This window comes from Macaca thibetana, chromosome 2, assembly GCF_024542745.1.
Source record: "Macaca thibetana thibetana isolate TM-01 chromosome 2, ASM2454274v1, whole genome shotgun sequence".
NCBI lineage: Eukaryota > Metazoa > Chordata > Mammalia > Primates > Cercopithecidae > Macaca > Macaca thibetana.
Window position 1 is genome coordinate 152,891,223 of NC_065579.1, and position 22,133 is coordinate 152,913,355.

The 22,133-nt window shown below is 39.9% G+C and overlaps 1 protein-coding gene and 1 pseudogene across 1 annotated transcript in view; both read left to right on the forward strand.

Moving 5' to 3' along the window:
- The first annotated feature begins 1,456 nt into the window (after positions 1-1,456).
- Positions 1,457-22,133, forward strand: part of HCLS1 (hematopoietic cell-specific Lyn substrate 1) — a 30,726-nt gene continuing 10,049 nt past the window's right edge. Inside the window, exons 1-6 of the mRNA XM_050781854.1 lie at positions 1,457-1,592; positions 4,384-4,467; positions 5,386-5,459; positions 15,675-15,804; positions 17,516-17,626; positions 20,044-20,098. Coding sequence (XP_050637811.1) covers positions 4,384-4,467; positions 5,386-5,459; positions 15,675-15,804; positions 17,516-17,626; positions 20,044-20,098 — 454 coding nt within the window. The 5' untranslated portion in view covers positions 1,457-1,592. The remainder of the gene's footprint in view (positions 1,593-4,383; positions 4,468-5,385; positions 5,460-15,674; positions 15,805-17,515; positions 17,627-20,043; positions 20,099-22,133) is intronic.
- LOC126949597 (uncharacterized) lies at positions 7,353-7,483 on the forward strand (annotated as a pseudogene).

A 22,133-nucleotide genomic window follows, 5' to 3' on the forward strand; every position in this document is an offset into this window, starting at 1 on the left:
CAAAGTACAGTAAATGGTTTAATTGAACCAAGTCTATCTGATTTCAAGGCCCGTTCTATTTCTGTGTGATACACCTCACTACCTCATCAGTAATGAACTTGTGACATTTGCTAAAGAAAGATGGGGCTTCTTGGTGTCATCTCTGATTAATTTCTAGTTTCTCCAGAGAACTATGTACCTGGATGGTGTGTCACAGTATATAGTCTAATTCGTATTTTGACACTACATGAGGATTCCAAGTGATTTTACAAGACTATTTTCCCTTCTACAAATGTACTCTTCCTCATAACTTCGGTACCACCACGATAAATAGGTAATAAAGTAGGAGGGATAAATAAAGCTCCCCCAGGCATAGAATCCTTAGATTTGGAAGTGACAGAGGCTTCATATTCCTAATGCAGAAAAGTGCCTGTATCATGGGCCAGTTTCATCTAGTCCTGCTTAAACTCCTTGGAGAATGCACCGTTGTGAACAAATCAAGAAGTCCACAGACAATCAAGATTAGGAGAGGCTAGGTCAGATACAATAACAGACACCCTCAAATTCGCAGTAGCCAAAACAAAGGACTATTTAGTGAAAGACTCCAATTCCCTCACATGGTGGATGGGGCTCCACTTGTGTTCCTTCTCACTCAGGGACTCAGTCTGCTGGAGGAGCCAACATGGAGAATTGCAGGTTGCCTTGGGCAGTGGTGAAAGAGCATAGCAAAGCTTGCAGTGGTCTTACGGTCTCCGCCAGAAAGTGGCATCTGTCACTGGCCAAAACAAGTCACCTCAGCACGTCTGACTTCAAGAGGGAAGGGAGGGGCAGCAAGTCTTGACACGCAGTGAAACAGGAGGCCACAAAGACCTTCCATCAGCTGACCAGCACCTGGTTCTTTCAGAATTCTTCCTAATATCTGGAGCCAAATCTTTAGTTTGTTAGCTCAGACTCCACAGTGCCCCAAACAAGCTAGGAAACTTTCTCCTTCCATGTCTTGCCTTTTCCCTTATGAGTTATTCCTTCTGGCATTCAACTGGTCGATGTTTATTTGAACATCTATATGAAAACTCCACTTTTAAGTGCCGTGGGTAATATAGGGGTGAGTTTCTTTTTAAGTCTCATGCTTCAAAATCCACATATAAATGACTTCTCCCATAAAGCCTTTCTTGATGAATACATCCCATACCAAATGCTCTGAATTCCTTTACAGTCTCAAACGTAACTGCCACCCTATTTAGGATACAGTGCTGTTCTATGGAATTCTCTAATATGTTTTCTGGTTGAATGTTTGTTTCTCTCACTAGATTACAAAGTCAGAGTCAAAGCAGCATTTTCTATGACTGCCCGATGACCCCCATTGTCAAAACCTTGCAAAAAGACCAGGCACAGAAACATTTAATCCTTTTAAAATTTAAGTGTCTAAAGCAGAAGGAACTGACTCAAATTTCAGGAAGTAGCTGTGAGGATGGGGTGGCAGGAAATGACGAAAACCTGAATACGGAACTGAAGCAGCAGCTCAGTTTCTCACTCCGAAGTGGCAGCAGCCAGAGAGGGAGTCGGTGTGGACGCGAGGAGCCGGGCGCTTAGAACAGAGGCTCGCACAGGTGGAGGTGGGTACTCTGAGCCATGGGACAGTCGGGAAACACAGTAATTGTTGAGGAGGAACCTACCTGGCTCTTAGTCCTTGGTGATGGGCAAGGTCACCACTAGTAGGCTTTTATCCTTTTATGGCCAGAAGGCCTGGTTGTGAGTGGTTGTGGCAAATCAGCATCTGGAGATAGAAACAGAAGGGAGGGACTTAAACTCAAGGCAAATGATTCAGGAGCCATCTAGCACAAACGTCAAGCAAAGTGTTGCCTGGTTTCTGCTGACAATCTACAACCCAGTCTAAGGCATGTCTCCCCTAGGTACTGAGTTGGGAGGAGGACCACAGGAGAAGAAAACAGTGTCTGCCCTTGAAGAGCATATGGTCTCAGGGAAACAAACCCACATAGGAAATGTAACAGATAAGGAAGTAGTCACTGATGTAAAGTAGCACTGAGTACCAAGTGCTGATGGAGCCCAAGAGAAGGCATGATGGTTCTGCTGGGGCTAGTTTCTGTGATTGTAGATCACAGAATCCCCGAATGTCAGAAATCAAGGAGACTTTACAGATTAGCTAGGTTAACCCCTTCATTATTTTCCACTGGGGAAATCAGAGATAATTGCTGATTTGGCAAATTATTCAAGTTGGTATTTATTAATCGCCTGGTCTCATACCTGGCAAATGAGTACCTACTCTGTTGATGCCCTTGTGATGGTCTCTCAGAGGCTTAGTCACAGAGCTGGGGTGACAGCCAGGGCTTCTGACTCCCAGTCCGTGTACTTTGATGCAGGAGGTCAGCATCGCAACAAGGCCTCACCAGATTACTCTCTGGTTCTCACCTCTAGATAGCACTTCTTACCTTTCTGGTTTCTGGTCAATAGGTCAAGGATATTAGATAAATTGTCTCTATTTCGGAAACTCTTTATTTCAAAAATGGGTGAATGGGAGAGTCAGGCTGAGGCCTCAGAGGAGCCACAGGAAAGAGGATGGGACCATCAGTCCTCATTGCTTCCTTATTGCTCATGACTATTTCAGAAACTTCTCCATTCCAGTTTTGTGTGTGACAGTCCTTTTGTTGCACAGCAGCCCAGGAGCCAGGGGATGAGAAGTAGACGAGGGGTAGTAAGGATGCAGGATTCTAAGTCTTGTTTTGCTGTCTCCACCCGCGTCAGGGAAAGCCGAGCCGCTTTCAGCCGTGACTCACGGCTGACTCAGTCAATATCTGCCCAGTGTCCCCTTAGCATCTCTTTAACTGATTTACCCCAGGCTTCCCCTGGGCTGGTTTTTAAGGGGTTGCTCAATGGAGAAGATGGAGTTTTCTTTTTTTTTTTTTTTTGAGACGGAGTCTCGCTCTGTCGCCCAGCCCAGGCTGGAGTGCAGTGGCGCGATCTCGGCTCACTGCAAGCTCCGCCTCCCGGGTTCACGCCATTCTCCTGCCTCAGCCTCCCGAGTAGCTGGGACTACAGGCGCCCACAACCGCGCCCGGCTTATTTTTTGTAATTTTTAGTAGAGACGGGGTTTCACCGTGGTCTCGATCTCCTGACCTTGTGATCCGCCCGCCTCGGCCTCCCAAAGTGCTGGGATTACAGGCGTGAGCCACCGCGCCCGGCCGAGAAGATGGAGTTTTCAAGTGGAAATAGAAAACTGGAGAATCTGAAGGCCTAGGTGGAGACAGGAGAACCCGAGGAGTAGTTGTAAAGAACTCTTTGGAGACAATGGAGAGCATGAAGAAGGTATCCAATGGGATGAGGTGTCTGAGGAGGGAAGGGTTGCCAGCTAGCAAGTCGTGCCAGGGTCAAGAAGTCTCAGTAGCGACCATAGCAGATGAGCATTGTCTGTTGTTACTTCTTCACACCAAGATCCACAGATGCAGAGCAACCATGCTGCTCTTCCTTCTGCACAGTCCAGAAGGCCGACTAGAACACTGGGGATGCTCTAGCAGAGTAAGTTTGGCACCCTTCCAAGCTAGTGTTCTCTAAATATTTCTGCAACATTTATTTAGTTGATAAAAACTGAATACCTCTTAATGTTCAAAATAAGATTTATTATATATGATTCTTTTTTCTTTTCTATGATAAATTGTCAACTTGAAAACATGCTATTTTTTGAACTACTTTTCTTTAGAAATATAATTGAACCATTTTTTAAAAATTGAGTAATAACTGACTTATTCCCAGCAAATAATGCTTTCCCATGCATTCTTCAGTGTGGAAATGTCAGCCAACTGTCCCTACTGACCTTATGCAGCTGTGAAGTCACCAGTCTCAGGGTGAAGGTGGGACATCACTTGGACAAGAGGCTGGAAAAATTCTCAGTATAGTTCAGCAGGTTGTAAAGAGAGACGTAGATGTTCACTTGTGAGAAACTGAACCAATTGGTATTTCAACAGTGACAAAGGAATCGTATATAGAAACCTGAGTGAAATGAGGCCATAATTCTAGGGATATTATAGCACCCCTCATTGCCAACCACCTTCAGCCACTGCCTGGCTGGCCTCGGGACACAAGTGAACAATTCCAGCAATTTTGACTTACAGGTTACCTAGTGTTACCCACACCCATGGCAACTTCTCTCTAGCTCCAAGCGGGCCCAGGCCACATTGGTTTGTCTTGAATAAAGCCCCATCTCTCCTCTTGTAACTGAGCAGAAAAGCCTTCCTACAACTCCCATTTGCTTTGCTTCATTTTCTATTTTCTTCTAAGAAAAAAAAAATGGCAGGAAATATTGGGCTTCTATATTTTGACTTCAACATTCCTATTTTCCCTCCTCTTGATCCTTTTTTGTCCCTAATTATTCCCATCTCCTGTCACTCTCAGATGTGGAAGTCTGTAGTGGGCCATGATGTGTCTGTTTCCGTGGAGACCCAGGGTGATGATTGGGACACAGATCCTGACTTTGTGGTGAGTTTGGAAGTAGCTTTGCTTGAATATTGCAGAGAGTGGGGTGGCGAGGGCATCTGGGCAACTCTGTGACCTTTGAGGATGCTTGGAAAAGGGCCTTCTGGGACTGAGACAGCCCTCTTACTGGGACTAATTGGTAGGACAGTTGGCTGTCGCCTGTGGGGCATGCACGATATCTGGTATCAGGGATGAAAGGAGACAGGCGTGGGTGAGTTTGATGGTGTGATTGACAGGCGATGGCAGGCTATACTGAAATTGAGAAGCAGGTGAACCTGGGTCTCCCCAGGCCCATGACCCAGGATTCAAGCTGGACATGTGTAACTGGGGGATTGAAAAGCTGTAGGAGACCAGATGGGGTAGGCATGAAGTATGCAGAGGAAGAATGGAGGTTTCAGAGCTCACTAGTTTAATTCTTTGTGTTTTTTATTTGTTTGTTTGCTTTATGAGACAAGTCTCACTCTGTCACCCAGGCTGGAGTGCAGAGGTGCAGTCTCAGCTCACTGCAACCTCTGTCGCCCAGGTTCAAGCGATTCTCCTACCTCAGCCTCCCGAGTAGTCCCTGTAGCTGGGACTACAGGTGCACGCCACCACACCTGGCCAATTTTTGTATTTTTTTTGGTAGAGATGGGGTTTCATCATGTTGGCCAAGTTAGTCTTGAACTCTTGACCTCAAGAGATCCACCCGCCTCGGCCTCCTAAAATGCTAGGATTACAGGCATAAGCCACCATGCCCGGCCTCACCAGTTTAATTCTTACATGGGGTCAGGATGGGATAAACATAGAGGGGATGTGAGTAAAGACCCAGACTGAAGAAGGCAGTGGACACAGGGGACATGGGGGGCATGTATCAGTTGTGTGGCCCTTCTCAATGTGGCACATTTCTTGCCGTCACATATTACTGAGTGCTGTCATTTGCAGAATGACATCTCTGAGAAGGAGCAGCGGTGGGGAGCCAAGACCATCGAGGGCTCTGGACGCACAGAACACATCAAGTAAGTGCCAAAAGGACTGGGGAAAAGGAAGGGGGTTATGGGAAGAGCCCAAAGAAAACTCAGAGACTTGGGGGAAGGTGAGGGAGGAAAAGGATAGGGTAGTTCATGTCTATGTATTACTGTGTTTGGTTTTTTCTAGAGTCTGTTCCTGTGTGTAGCTTGTGTGTCATTGTGTACTTCTATTTTATGTCTCTCCTCTTATCCTCCTCAACGCTATTATCTGTCTTTTATACCTAACAACTCTGCTATTTCCCTAAGTGGGGGTCTATTGGATTAACTGCCTCCCTTCCTTTAGTAAGGCATGAGAGATTCAGAGAGGAAGTGGCCCAAATACTAAGGTCCTCTCTATCTATCTACCTGGCAGTCATCTATCTCCTGTCTATCTCTTCAGATAAATATAAATGTGTATTTAGAATTCAGGGTGACTTCCTTCAGATGGACTAAGAATAATTCAGTAAAATGTCAAGGTGAAGAACTCAGAATAAATGCTATAAAAAGAGGCCACTTCAGCTCCCATACCTGGCCCAAATAACTTTTAAAATACAGATTTGTACTTAGCTATTTGACAGAAGTTGGAAGCCATGCATGGTAATATGAAGAAATATAACACTTGAAAAACCTGTTGATAAAAACTATTTTGGCAATGATGTTCAGGAATCTTTAAGATTATAGCCCCATTTGCATCTTACCAGAAACAAACAAACAAACAAAACCCTCTGATACCAGAAGATAAAAGGAACTTACAGACATATCCAGGGGTTTCTGTGGGATATGTCATATATTCAGGCTGAGAGATCCCCTCCTCTCTTCCATGGATTATTCAGGATCATCTAACCAGGACCATCTGCTTTGGATAGTATCAGAATGTCAAACATTAGTAGCAAGGTAGACACAATAAATAGTGTAACAAGCAAGCATTCAACAACTACACACAAAATGGCAAGATTAATAAAGTCTTAAGCTCCATTTTTAACTCCCCCCACCACACCCTAAGAGCAGTGTTTTTACCTCTAGATTTTAAAAAGTGTCAGTGGATGACCACATTGCACAAGCAACACACTGTGAAAGCCTGGCACAAGTTTATACAACTGGATGACAGTACCACATTGTTTAATCAGAAATAAATGATTTCGGCCAGGCGTTGTGGCTCATGCTTGTAATCCCAGAACTTTGGTAGGCCAAGGCAAGCAGATCACTTGAGGTCAGGAGTTCAAGACCAGCCTGGCCAACATGATGAAACTCTGTCTCTACTAAAAATACAAAAATTAGCCAGGCGTGGTGGTGGGCGCCTGTAATCCCAGCTACTCAGGAGGCCGAAGCACAAGAGTCTCTTGAACCCAGGAGACACAGGTTGCTGTGAGCTGAGATCATGCCACTGCACTCCAGCCAGGGCAATAGAGCGAGACTCAGTCTCGATAAATAAATAAATAAATAAATAAATAAATGTTTTAATTAAGTACCTATAATGAATATTATTCTTAAACCATGCCATTCTGGAAAAAGATTGAAACAATGGAACAGGGTCATTCAGGAAGTTTCTGTGATACCCCTCTATAGACTCATAGATAAAAAAAAAAAAAAAAAAAAAGGACCCTTTTCCTTTTCTAAATAAAAGCCACTCAGTGCTAGTATTCTGGGAATTGTCCAGATGAGGCTGCATACTTCGTACCTTTTTTCTCCCAGTGCCTGTTTCATATATAGGAGGTAGGAGTGCAATATTTTAAGGAAGTCTCCTAAATTCCTGCCATAATCTTACGGAAAGAGCTTGAATTTGGATATCAGATAGATTTAGATTCAATTCCTAACTCTGCCACTCTTAGCAATGTGAACTTAGTCACATAACTTTTTTGAACCTTAGCTTATTTATCAAACAGGGATAAGAATAGCAACTCTAGCTTTGCACAGTGGTGGTATTGTAGCCAATGAGGTTTATCTGAGGTGTGATTATTGCTAATTGAAAACTTTTCCCAACACTCCACCATGACAACTTGCAATATAGTAGGCATTGGCAAAAAAAAAAAAAAAAAAAAAAAAAAAAAATAGCAACCCTAATAAAAAAATGAAATAATGTAAAAAAAAGTAGCCACCCAGAAGATGTGTAGTGAGAATTCAATGGGATAGCCAATGTCTAATGCAGTACTTAGCACTTCTGAGCAGCTCAGTGATGTTATTTTTGTTTCCTGTTAACATAGGTTAGTTTAATCAGATTTCCTTTCTAAAATCTAACGAACATGTAAACAGACAACAGCCCTCTTTTCTCCTAAGTGGTGTCTACCTGTACTGTTGTATTGCACAACTCCTGTATACAGATCACCCTGACTGGTGCTCCCTGGAGTTGTACAACATGGTGACCCTGCACATTTCCTTGTTAACCTAACTGAATATCTGATAGAATAAATGATGGAGGTATTGACAAAAAAAGCTCTCTCATCTCCCATTTACCCAGGTTATCAAGGAGTAAAAGCCTGGTATCTACTGGTAACAGGCCAGGTGGCCTTAGACAAGTCCCTTTTCCTCTCTGATTCTCATTTTGCCCATCTGGATCAAAAAGACCTCTAGAGGACTTTCCAGTAGTAAGTTTCCACTATTTGGGGATTCCCCGTGGTTAGTGTGGGCTAAGCCAGTCTTTAACATCTGATGGGAATCACCATGGTCCTTGGAAAAGAGGGGGAAATTGGAGAGGAGAACAGTAGTTGTAGATTCTAACACTGACAGATCCCAAAATGAAAACAACAACAACAAAAACAAAACGAAACAAAACAAAACAGTAGCTGTAGAGCTGAGACGACTAAAAGCAGGAAAAGGAAGTGGTTGTAGTTCTTACTAATCTTACTACCTTCCCCACAGCGTGATGTCTCTTTTTAGGTCTGCTTGAATAAATTTAGTTTGGGTAGTAATTTGGTAATTCAGTGAATAATTCAAATGGTCCTATGCGTCCCTTATCCATTCTGTAAAGGAACTGCCTGGTTTTCAAGAACTATCACCCTTCTCTCCACCTTCTTTTCTCCACTCTTGTCCATTCATTCTCAAGACTCAAGGATGTCTTTTCCCTTGACCAGTCTGTTTATTTTCAAACCTGTCACAGACTGAAACTTTTGTAAAATAAAATAAAATTGAGTTTCTGGAAAAATAAATGGTTAAAAATAACATAGACAATACAAACACAGTTTGTATTTTTAAATTCAATAGATATAAAATCACGATGTTGTCAGGCATGCTAGTCTGTGCCTATAGACCCAGCTACTCAGGAGGCTGAGGCAGGAGGATCACTTGAGTCCAGTAGTTCTGGGCTATAGTGCTCTATGCTGATTGGGTCTCCACAATAAATTCTGAATCAACATAGTGACCTCCCACCTTCCAGGAGTTGGGGACCATAGGTTGCCTAAGAAGGGGTGAACTGGCCCAGGTCAGAAATGGGGCAGGTCAAAACTCCAGTACTGATCAGTAGTGGGATTGTATTTGTGAGTAGCCATTGCACTCCAGCCTGAGCAACATAGTGAGACCTCATTTCTAAAAAAGAAAGAGAATAAAATCACTATGTCAAATTGCTATAAAAGTTTCTAAACACATATTCTCAATTTTTATTCTTATTTCCCTGTGAAACAGAAACAGTTCAGCTTGTGGACCACACACTTAGTGGCACCACTCTGGAATAATCTTTCAGCACTTCCTGGAACCTGTCTGGCCTTTAGATTAAATCTTTACTGAGCTATAACCATAGGATGTCTGCCTCAGTGACCCTGTCCTCTTTCTTGTGCCCTGACATTTTACAGCAAGTGGAAATAAAGAATGGTGTAATACCAAGAGTATTGAAATAGAATTCTGGAGCTCTACGGACTGATTCCAGCTCTGCTGTAAAAGGGCTCATGATGCTGAGGAGAGTAATAATATTTTACCATCCTATTTTGATTTCCAGCGGTGACTGGAGATTATAGTACCATCCCTGTTTACCTTACAGGGGTACTGGGAAGAGCCATGGCTGTAACTTAAGAATAATGACCAACATTTATTAAGCTATTATATGTCATGCAAAACACAGTACTTTTTAAAAACAACCCTATATCATAGATGACGTTGGCATCCTGATTTCACAGAAAAGTGAATGGATATATTAATGTTTAGCAATTTGTCCAATGATACAGAGATACAGGTTGAGCATCCCTAATTCAAAAATTGAAAATCTAAAATGTTCCAAAATCTGAAATGTTTGAAAGCCCACATGATACCACAAGTAGAAAATTCCACACCTGACTACATGTGATGGGTTGCAGTCAAAATACAGGTGCACAACACAGGTTTTTCGGCGTCCCCAAGGGAAAAATAAAGTTACCTCCATTTATTTTGGTCTTCTTTAATACCTTTCTTAATATAGTGTATATGACATATAAATGAATTTCCTGTTTACACATGGGTCTAGTCCCTAAGACATCTCATTATGTATATGCAAATATTCCAAAATCTGAAAAATTTCTGAATCCAAAACACTTCTAGTCCCAAGCGTTTGGGATGAGGGAAACTCAACCTGTAGTAATTTGAATTTGGCTCAGTCTGACTCCATTGGCTGAAATCTTAACCATTATATTGTTTTTGTCTAATAAACATAATATTGTCATGTCCATAATTCTCTTGTTGAAATAAAATGCAAATTCCCAAGAGCTAAGCTATTGCCATTCCCTAAGGCTGCTTGCTATTCTGTTTACAGTGACAAAGTACTTGATAAGTTGGCTTTAATAATACTACAATCACTTAATAAACAAACCTCTTTATGAGTGCCCAAAGTCTCTTTCATTTAATGTTTTCTTCACTTTATTTTTCAAAAATTAACTTTTTTTTTTTTTTGAGATGGAGTTTCGCTCTATCATCCAGACTGGAGTGCAGTGGTGCAATCTCAGCTCACTGAAACCTCTGCCTCTGCCTCCCGGCTTCAAGTAATTCTCCTACCTCAGCTTCCTGAGTAGCTGGGATTACAGGCATGTGCCACCTTGCCCAGCTAATTTGTGTATTTTTAGTAGAGACAGGGTTTCACCATGTTGGCCAGGCTGGTCTCGAACTCCTGACCTCAAGTGATCCGCCTGCCTCGGCCTCCCACAGTACTGGGATTAGAGGTGTAAGCCACCACGCCCAGCCAGAAATTAACTTTATTGATACCTAATCATTATAAGCAAATAGTTCAATGAGTTTTGACTATATATATGTAATACAGCCACCTATATATATAACCACCAATGCAATCAAGATACAGAATATATCTATTACCATGAAAATTTCCCTGCACCTCTTTGCAGTCAATACACCCCATAAACACTGATCTTTTTGTCACTATAGATTAGTTTTGTCTGGCATAGAATTTCATGCAAACAGAATAATATAGAATGTATTGTTTTGTGTTGTCTTCTTTCAGCATAATGTTTTCCAGATTTGTCCATGGTGTTGTGTATATAAGTCTTTTGTTCTTTTATATTGTCAAGTAGTGTCCCATTGTATGGATATGTCACAGTATGATTATTCATTATCCTGTCGATAGACATTTGGATTATTGACAATTTGGATCTATTACAAATGAAACTGTCATGGACATTTGGATACAAATCTTTTTGTTGACATATCCTTATTTCTCTTGGGAAATTGCCAGAAGTAGAATTGCTGAGTCATATAATAAGTGTATGTTTAACTTTTTGAGAGACTCAAACTCTTTTTTTTTTTTTTTTTATTATTATACTTTGAGTTCTAGGGTACATGTGCATAACGTGCAGGTTTGTTACATATGTATACTTGTGCCATGTTGGTGTGCTGCAGCCATCAACTCGTCAGCACCCATCAACTCGTCATTTACATCAGGTATAAGAGAGACTCAAACTCTTTTTCAAAGGGAATTTACCCTCTTTCATTCCTACCAGTTATGTATGGGTTTCAGATGCTCCACATTTTTGTCAACATTTGCCATTGTTAGTATTTTTAAATTTAGCTGGGTGCAGTGGCTCATGCCTGTAACCCCAGCACTTTGGGAGGCCAAGGCAGGCGCATGAATTGAGCCCAGGAGTTCAAGACCATCTGGACAACGTGGAGAGATTCTGTGTCTACAAAAAAACTAAAAATTGGCTGGGTGTGGGGATGCTCACCTGTGGTCTGAGCTATTCGGGAGGCTGAGAGGCAGGAGAAGCACTTGAGCCCAGGAGGTTGAGGCTGCAGTGAGCCATGTTTGCCCCACTGCACTCCAGCCTGGGTGACAGACTGAGAACTTCTCTAAAAGACAAACAAAACAAAATAACAACAACAACAAACTTAACCACTCTTTTAAGTATGTGGTGATTTTAATTTGAATTTCTTTGGTGACCAGTTTTATTGAGTATATTTTCATTTGCCATTTTATATCTGTTCACATCTTTTTATCACTTTTAAAGTGAGTTGTTTGTCTTTTTATTAAGTTGCTGAAAGTTCTTCATATATTCTGGATGTAAGTCTTTTGTGAAATATGTGTTTTACAAGTGTATTCTCCAAGAATGTAACTTGCTTTTTCACTTTATTTGTTTATTTATTTATTGAGAGAGAGTCTTGCTCTGTCGCCAAGGCTGGAGTGCAGTGACATGATCTCAGCTCACTGCAACCTCTGCCTCCTGGGTTCAAGCGATTCTGCTGCTTCAGCCTCCCCAGTAGCTCAGCCTACAGGCAGCCGCCACCATGCCCAGCTAATTTTTGTAATTTTTGTAGAGATGGGGTTTCACCATATTGGCCAGGCTAGTCTTGAGCTCCTGACCTTGTGATCCACCTGCCTTGACCTCCCAAAGTGCTAAGATTACAGGCATGAGCCACTGCACCTGGCTGCTTTTTCATTTTATTAATGGCATCTTTTTAAGAGCAAAAGATCTTAATCCTGATGAAGTCTAATTTATTGAAAAAAAAAATTATGGGGCTAATGCTTTATGTGTCTGAGAAATATTCACCTACCCCAAAGTTGTGAAGACTTTCTTTGATGTTTTGTCCTAAAGGACTTACAGTTTTAGCTTTTACATTTAAGTCTATGATCCATTTCAAGTTGACTTTTCTGTGCAGTGTGAGGTCAAGATTGAGGTTCATTTTTTTCCATGTGATTATTTAGTTGTTCAACACTATTAAAAGAGTATCCTGTTCCCATTGACTTACCTGGCATCTTTGACCACATACATGTGGGTCTATTTCTGGACTCTATTCTGTTCTGTTGATCTATTTTCTACCCTGACAGCATACCATACTGCACTGATTATTGTAGCTTTGTAAGTCAAGAAATCATGTAGTCCTCAAGTTTGCTCTCCTTTAAAAAGAAAAAAAAAAAAAATTTTACTATTTCAGGACTTTACATTTTCACATAAGTTTTACAATTCACTAGTCAATTCCTACAAGAATGCCTGTTCAGATTTTGATTGGGATTGCACTGAACCTATAGATCATTTTAGGGAGAATTGACATCTTAATGACATTGAGTTTTCCAATCCATGAACATGGGATATCTCTCCATTTATTTAGGTCTTCTTTAATATTTTTAGAAATATTTTTTAGTGTTTAGGTGTTGCACATACTTTGTTAAGTTTATCCTAAAATGTTTCATGTTATTTCATGTACTTATATTTAACTTTCAGTTTCCAAATGTTTATGGCCAGTATGTAAAAATACAATTGATTTTGATATGACTTGTATACTGTGACCCTGCACAATGCTTTAGTAGCTTTTTTTGTGTGAATTCTTTAGGATTTTCTACATACATGATAATGACATCTGTGAATAAAAACCTTATATTCTGAGTCACTCACATTTGCACTTTTAGTTTTGTAATTAAAAAAAACACAGATTGAGGAATGAGTCACCTTTGAGGTGCTACATTTTGCTTGGTTCACATAAACTGCATTGCTTTATCAATCCAAAGTCTTATAAAACTTAAATTGGATATCTGAGAGTTAATATGTCAAGTTTCTTAGGCACACCACAGCATATTGAATTGGAATTTCTTGTTTTCCTTTCTGTCTCTTCTAGCTGTCCTCTATCTCCATACATTAAACATCTTTATGTCTTCAGAGCCTAATAGTACCTCACACTTAAAAGCTGTTTAGTTAATAGCTATCAAATGAAGGAATGATATAATTAAGACCTGTTTAGGCTGGGCGTGGTGGCTCACACCTGTAATCTCAACACTTTGGGAAGCCAAGGCAAGAGGATCACTTGAGGTCAGGAATTTGAGACCAGCCTGATCAACATGGTAAAACCCTGTCTCTACTAAAAATACAAAATCTAGGTGGGCGTGACATGCATGCCTGTAATCCCAGCTACTCCAGAGGCTGAGGCAAGAGAATCGCTTGAACCTGGGAGGCAGAGGTTGCAGTGAGCTGAGATCATGCCACTGCACTCCAGCCTGGGTGACAGAGCGAGATTCTGTCTCAATAATAATAATAATAATAATCATCATCATCATCATCATCTGTTTAGAATGACTTCAGCTATAACCTAAAGAAGTTTATTTTCTTTGGGCCTCAACAATTTCATTCAAATTATATCATCTATTGATATGATCCCCTGACTAGTTTTTCTGTTATCCTTTAGATGAATATTCCTGAGTATCATTTTCTAATCCCTTTTAAAAACTTGTTTTAACTATAATATAGTTATAACCCATTTAACAATTATTATACTCATTTAAAAATTGCATATTTTTTCCATTTGAAAGTAAATTTTGGCCCCCTTTTCTTCATCTTTCATCTGAATACTTCAGTTGGAAGATACTGGGCAGGCATTTACACGTCCTTGGTACTAGTAGCTTTTGACACAGTGTTGGTGTTGAACTGACAACACAAGATCTCTGCTTTCAATGCTGCCAGAGAGTTTAGAGAAGGCATGGGAACAGGGGGTTCTTCCAGCACTTGGCTTAATTTCATCTGGTTCATAGCCAGCTTTCTAAAATTAACTGTGGCTAAAGCTGAGAAGCCTTTTTAAAAGACCTTTAGTGGAATTATCCATTAAAGGCCACCAGATGGATCTATTCTTCTGTAAAAGAAGACAATTTCTGCTGTGAGACAGCCATTCTACGTATAACCAATGTGTCTGGTTGTCTTGAGCTGGTGAAGTCCCAGTAATATCACTGTCTCAATACCCTAAACCCTCATTGCTTGCTACAGAAAGTCAAATTTCTTATTTAGGATTCTCTTGCCCAAATGTTTCCAACAATCCACTGATCCTTATGTGTCCAAATAACAGATCTGATTGTCATTTGGTGCTGAGCTATCACTTCATATCCTCAAGCCAAAGAGGTTGGCCAAGATGGCTTTCCACCCTCTTAAGTATTGCAGTCACCTTCATGGTAAAGATGGAAGTGGGTGTGAAGTAAGAAAGAGAATGCCTTTTTTTGGTGGTACTTTCTCTTAGGGATAAAGGTGTCCCTTCAAATCAAGATAATTTGAGCCTTAACATGTCATAGCAATTACTGTGAGTGGATTTTGTTAGTTAGTTGTCATTAGTTATTAGTTCTCTCAGGTATTATCAGGCTGTGGGGAAGGGGCAGAAGATCTTAATTCATGACCAAAAAGCATAAAAAAAATACTACTAATGTTTAAATAAATTTCCCCAATTCTGTGTTTTTATAAGCATTGTTTTTAATGACTTCCTAGTACACTAGTGAAAGGTAATATTTCAATTTATTTAACTATTACCCAACCACTGGTCATATAGATTGTTTCTTAGTTATTGCTATTATATACTATGTTTCAATGAGTATCATTTAGATATTAAGCTTTGCCATATTTAAAATAGTTTCCCTGGTGTAGACTCCTAAAACTAGAATGTGTAGGTCCAATGGTATGTGAATATTTTTCTGCTTTTTGAGACACATCCTCTAATTGATAGAAAGCAGATCCATTCAGAAAAGAAAATAACTTTCCAGTTATCAGAATATAGGTATCATTGTCCTCTAATATTTAAGAACATGAAAAATGGGACTAAAAGGTCAGAAGGTTATTTTAGTGAGCAAAATAACAGACTAGAGGAAATATTTTTGGCCTATGGAGAGTTTAAATCAGGCTATGGTATGTAGGCCAGACTGATCTTTTACTTCTGGACCTGTCACTAGTATACTCTGGGGGCCCAGGTTATTACTGAAAATAAACAGGACAGACTTCAAGACTTCCATTTTTCTGGGAAGATGGGTTTGTTGACCTTCCTGGGATAGATGATCCTTGGTCATGTGGTTTCTTCCAGCATCCACCAGCTGAGGAACAAAGTATCAGAGGAGCATGATGTTCTCAAGAAGAAAGAGATGGAGTCAGGGCCCAAAGCATCCCATGGCTATGGAGGTCGGTTTGGAGTAGAAAGAGACCGAATGGACAAGGTAATTTGAAAGGGAAAGATTTGCTTTGAAAATATACATTTAAAAAATTGATATATCTATTTATATATTTTGTAAATATTTATGAATAATTATATATAATTATATACCTCTATAAGAGCCAATTATATATAAGTATATTATTATATAAGTATATATTTATTATATATTTGTATGATTATATAATATATAATAAATATAATATATATATATATAATCATAATAAATATAATATAATATATATATTTTTATATACTTATATATTATATAGTATATAGTATATAGTATAATATATAATATTAATAGTATATATTATATATTACATATTATATATTAATATAAAATATAATATATAACATATTACATATTAATAATGTAGATTATATATTATATAATGTGACATATAAAATATATGATTATATATAACATTAATATATATTAATATATAATATATCAATATATTTATGTATAATATATTTATATACTTATATAGTTATATATTTTATATATAGTATCTGTTATATATAATATATAGTTATATATAAGTATATATTATATATAAGTATATAATTAATATATATTAATACATTATATATTATATACTTACTTATATAATTATGCATATATTTATAAATATATATTAATATATAACATAATTATAAGTAAATGCAAATATATAAATTATATTATATGTATATCTTAATATATTATAATTATATGATACAATATATTTATATTATAAATAGTTTATTCATAAATATATAGTATATAATATTTAAGTATATATAAAATATTTCACTAGAACACCCAGATACTTTTGTTCTAGATCAAAATATATATTTTTTGACTCATTTATTGGTTCATGAGTTAAAACTCATTCAAAAGTACAGTGTTCATTTGGTCTCTAATATTATTGAGACCAATATTATTGATACAAATATCATATTATTTGTATCAAATTTTTCTTATCTCAACACATAAGATATACGTGGCAGAAAATAAGAGCCTATATATTAGAACTGCTGGCCTGTTGTAGCCCTAACCACACTGTAACTCCTAGACCAAGAAGACAGGGAGCATAAGTGGAGAAGGAAAAAATATGTTTTAAAATCATTTGCTGCTTTTAAATGTTTATGTATTATATCTATGTTACAACTTCTCTTTACTATTTTCTTTACCGTGTATTTAGTGATTTTTATATATATATGTCCTACATTACATGTTGCATAAAGCTCAGAGTTCACTTCTGAACTTTGATGGCCATACAGGAGCAAAGATCTAGAACAAAATCACTGGCTCTCCTAGTGAAAATTCCATCCCGGCTCTGGCGTCCGATCAGTCCCCTTGGTCTCTCCTCCACACTACCCCACACTACACTGTGTTCTGCTGCACAATGCTCTTGTTTCAGCTCTTTTTGTTTCTGATTTAAACACTGCTCTGTCTATCCAGTCTCTATCCCCTGGTTCCCAGCCCATCCTATGGGAGTGTTCAGAATGAAGGATTACTAATGGTATTAAAGAAGAACAGGAATGAGCAGGTCTCCAGAAAAAGTCACCTTGCTCTCCCATCGCATATTCCTTGGCACCACTGTCAGAGGCCATAGATCTGACCCAGAATGGAATTTCTTACATGCCTACATCCCACTCCATCTCTGTATTTATTTTTTTAAGGTCATTTTTATCATTTCACTCACTCCATCCTTGATTCTTCTCAGAGTGCAGTGGGCCATGAGTATGTTGCCGAGGTGGAGAAGCACTCTTCTCAGACGGATGCTGCCAAAGGCTTTGGGGGCAAGTACGGAGTTGAGAGGGACAGGGCAGACAAGGTAAGTGATCACTCTCTCTCCCGACCACCCACCTCCAGTCATGTGAAAGTTGCCCACACTCACCTCTGGATGGAGGCACATGCTTCTTTGTTGGAAGTCAGGGCAGTGGATGCTGTGAGGACCTGACACCATCACAGGGATACCTCCCTCAGCAAGTTCCTTGGTGCCAATGTTGGAAGCCACATGTTGAGCTCAGCGATTCAAATAAGGAGAAGCCTCTCAAACTGTCTGTTTGAATGAAGAATTCCTCAAGCCACTGGTTTGACAGAACAGAGAATCGTCTAAGCTCTTCTTTGGCTTAACATCAAAACCATATAAATACTCATGCCTTTTAGGAAAACAGAGTTGTCAGTTTAAATATTACTACCGGCCGGGCGCGGTGGCTCAAGCCTATAATCCCAGCACTTTGGGAGGCCGAGACGGGCGGATCATGAGGTCAGGACATCGAGACCATCCTGGCTAACACGGCGAAACCCCGTCTCTACTAAAAACACAAAAAATTAGCTGGGCGTGGTGGCGGCGCCTGTAGTCCCAGCTACTCGGGAAGCTGAGGCAGGAGAATGGCGGGAACCCGGGAGGCGGAGCTTGCAGTGAGCTGAGATCCGGCCACTGCACTCCAGCCTGGGCGACAGAGCAAGACTCCGCCTCAAAATAAATAAATAAATAAATAAAAATAAAAAAAATAATAATAAATATTACTACCATGGCAGCAGATAATCAAGTTAAACAACTAATTAGGGTTACTGTTTACAGGATTTAGCATCAATCTAGAAAGTCCAGATGTTTTTAAAGACTCCTTTGTACAAAACAAAACAAAATGTTGTTTTAAAGAGAAAAAAAAGTATCATATGATTACAGCATCATATTGTTGACAGGAGAGTAAGATTGATAACTCATTGATGTTTTTAGTTCCACACCTTATTAGGTCAAATTCTTTGAGCTCATTTTTTATGGTGCAGAATGGTATCTCCTGCCCTGCAGCTGCACACGGAGAGAGGACATCTTCTTCATAGCTAGCTGAGATTTTTTCTTTGTTTTTACCAACAGTTGTTAATTAGGTGGGCATGAATCCTTAAAGCTAAGTTCTAGAACATTAATTGTTTGCATCATGGGGGGGAAATCCATGAAAAACAAAATCAGGGCCGGGTGCGGTGGCTCACGCCTGTAATCCCAGCACTTTGGGAGGCCGAGGCGGGTGGATCACGAGGTCAAGAGATCGAGACCATTCTGGCTAACACGGTGAAACCCCGTCTCTACTAAAAATACAAAAAACTAGCCGGGCGTGGTGGCAGCGCCTGTAGTCCCAGCTACTCGGGAGGCTGAGGCAGGAGAATGGCGTGAACCCGGGAGGCGGAGCTTGCAGTGAGCTGAGATCGCGCCACTGCACTCCAGCCTGGGCGACAGAGCGAGACTCCGTCTCAAAAAAAAAAAAAAAAAAAAAATCAGGAAAGTTTAAAACATACTGCAAAGCTAAGGGAAGATGTAGAAGGCAATAGTGGAATATGCAGCATGCAATGTTCTAGAATCAGGATGGAATTCCCTGTTCCATCTTGGCCCCCCTCTTGCCTGCCTTTGCTTAATCTCCGATTCTGACATCTTTTGCTCACAAGCCACAAACGGAATCACCCAGTCAGTGTGTCATGTAAATCAAGAAACAACACATGTTAATTAGTTCTTAAGATGCAAAACCCCAGACTTGCTCCGATACCCATAGTTCCTGAGCCAGATGGAGAACAAAACTCTGCGGTAATGTTGAGTATCTGGGCAACATGTCCAGTCCCGGAGCTGGCTAGGATCCAGACTCTCCTGGTTGCAGTTATCCCACCAAAATCCACATATTGTGTTTCCATTATTGAGTAATGAAAGAGAAGAGGTACAGCATTATCAACTGGGAATAGGGTAATGTCTCTTCATGAACAGAGTGATTTATACTTTACAAGGCGCTTTTCTAGGTATTACATTTCACTTTTGTGAGGATTCGTTAGAAAGAAAAGCACTAAGTTAGCGAATGAACCTAAGTAGACACTTTACTTTGTCCCATTTAGTTCTCGTGATATCCCAAATGAAGAGGGATCATTTCTCTCATTTTACAGTTGAAGTAGACAAGACAGACATGCCTCTCCTGATTTTATATTAAAAGAGACTGGGGCTTAGTGATATAAAGGAACATGCCTAAACTTCAACAACTATAAATAGTGGATGTAGGGTTTGAACCTAGAACCGTCTGTGTCCAGGGCCAATGTTCATCGCTCTGTAGTCTCTTGTGTCCATACCAGCCTGTTTCTACATTAAACACCCATACTCAGCCTGAAGCCCCTACAAACTACCTCTGGGACTGGCTGGGAGTAAGGGGAGGTCAGGAAGGGGAAAACCTGTCAGCTCGGATTCTAACCAATTCTCTCTCCTCTTCTCTGTAGTCAGCAGTCGGCTTTGATTATAAAGGAGAAGTGGAGAAGCACACATCTCAGAAAGGCAAGGACACTGGACTTCACTCAGCCTCGGCAATCTGACTGGCAGGCTCTTCTGCTAAGACTTTATCTTCCAACAGTTGTCATCAGTTCTTTAACTTCCATGACCCAGCTCACCACTATTTTATTTACTTTTTGTTCATTTGTTTGTTTTTGAGACAGAGTCTTGTACTGTCACCCAGGCGGGAGTGCAGTGGCACAATCACAGGTCACTGCAACTTTGACTTCCTGGGCTCAAGCGATCCTCCCACCTCAGCGTTCTGAGTAGCTGTGACTACAGGTGTGCACCACCTGGCTAATTCTTTATTCTTTGTAGAGATGGAGTCTCACTATGTTGCCCAGGCAGTCTCAAACATTTTGGCTCAAGTGATTCTCCCCTCTCGCCCTCTCAAAGTGCTGGAATTGTAGGCATGAGCCACCGCACCCAGCGCTATTTTATATACTTTTGTTTTGTTTTGCTTTTTTGTTTTTTTGAGAGGAAGTCTTGCTCTGTCACCCAGGCTAAAGTGCAGTGGCGCGATCTCGGCTCACTGCAAGCTCTGCGTCCCGGGTTCACGCCATTCTCCTGCCTCAGCCTCCCGAGTAGCTGGGACTACAGGTGACTGCCACCACTCCTGGCTAATTTTTTTTTGTATTTTTAGTAGAGATGGGGTTTCACCGTGTTAGCCAGGATGGTCTCTATGTCCTGACCTCGTGATCCTCCGCCTCGGCCTCCCAAAGTGCTAGGATTACAGGTGTGAGCCACCGTACCCAGCCCTATTTTATATGCTTTTTAAACTCAGTGTGTACTTGCTTCTCTTTTTCTCCATGATTGCTTTCTATAATATTGATCAAGTTTTTGAATCCCTCTTTTTTCTCTAATGGATCGAAAATAAGGTTTTCTATTCCTTTATTTTGGAAGGTTATTGCCAAATTTTAACATGCATCTTTGACTTAAATTTAAAATTAATCACAATCTCTTCCTGAGTATATGTGAAACATAGAACATTTTAACTACATTCTTTTTAACCAACCATATTGTTGTCGTTCAGTATATTGGTTCCATCTCATTCCATCTTATTATTGGTCCCATCTTATAAACCCCACAAAAATGAATCATTATTATTACCTAGTAAATGCTTATTTAAATTGACCAAGGTATTTACCTGTTTCCTAACTCAACATTGCTTATTGTATTTCTTTGTTTCACCTTTGCGTCTTCTATTTTCTAACTCATCATTGCTTATTGTATTTCTTTGTTTCACCTTTGCGTCTTCTATTTTCTAACTCATCATTGCTTATTGTATTTCTGTTTCACCTTTGCGTCTTCTGTTCCCTTCTTGCTAAAATATATCCATTGATAATTCTTTTAATGAGTCTGTGAAAGAGCTTTCAGTCTTTGAAAAAGTCTTTATTTTGCATCATTCTTCATTTTTATTTTCCCTTCATCACTTTGAAGATCTTATTTTATTGTCTCTGACATCTCTGTTGTGTCAGACTATCATTCCTGAGTAGGTAACATGTCTTATATCTCTGGGTTTTTTTAATTAAAGATTTTCTTTTGGTCTCTGATATTCTGCACTATTATTAGGGTGTGTCTAGATGTTAGATCTACTTTTATTATCCTATATGGGACTTACTGCTCTTTTCCAACCTCAGATGTGACTTTCATTATAGAAAGTTCTCAGGCATTTTCTCTTTGAATAATACTTCTTCTCTCTTCTCTTTATGTCCCTGAGCCGCATTCTGGGTTACTCCTTTAGATCTAGGTTAAGTTCACTAATTCTCTCTTTAGCTGTATTTTATTATTATTTAAACTGTCCATTACATTTTAAACTTTCTTTCAAATATCTTCCCTCCCCTCCCCTTCCCTTCCTTCCCCTTCCCTTCCCTCCCCTTCCCTTCCCTCCCCTTCCCTTCCCTCTCTTTTTTTTAGATAAAGTCTCATTATGTTGCCCAGGCTGGCCTCAAACTCCTGGGCTGAAGTGATCCTCCCATCTTGGCCTCCCAAAGTGCTGGGATTACAGGCATGAGCCACCACATCAGATATTTTCATTTCT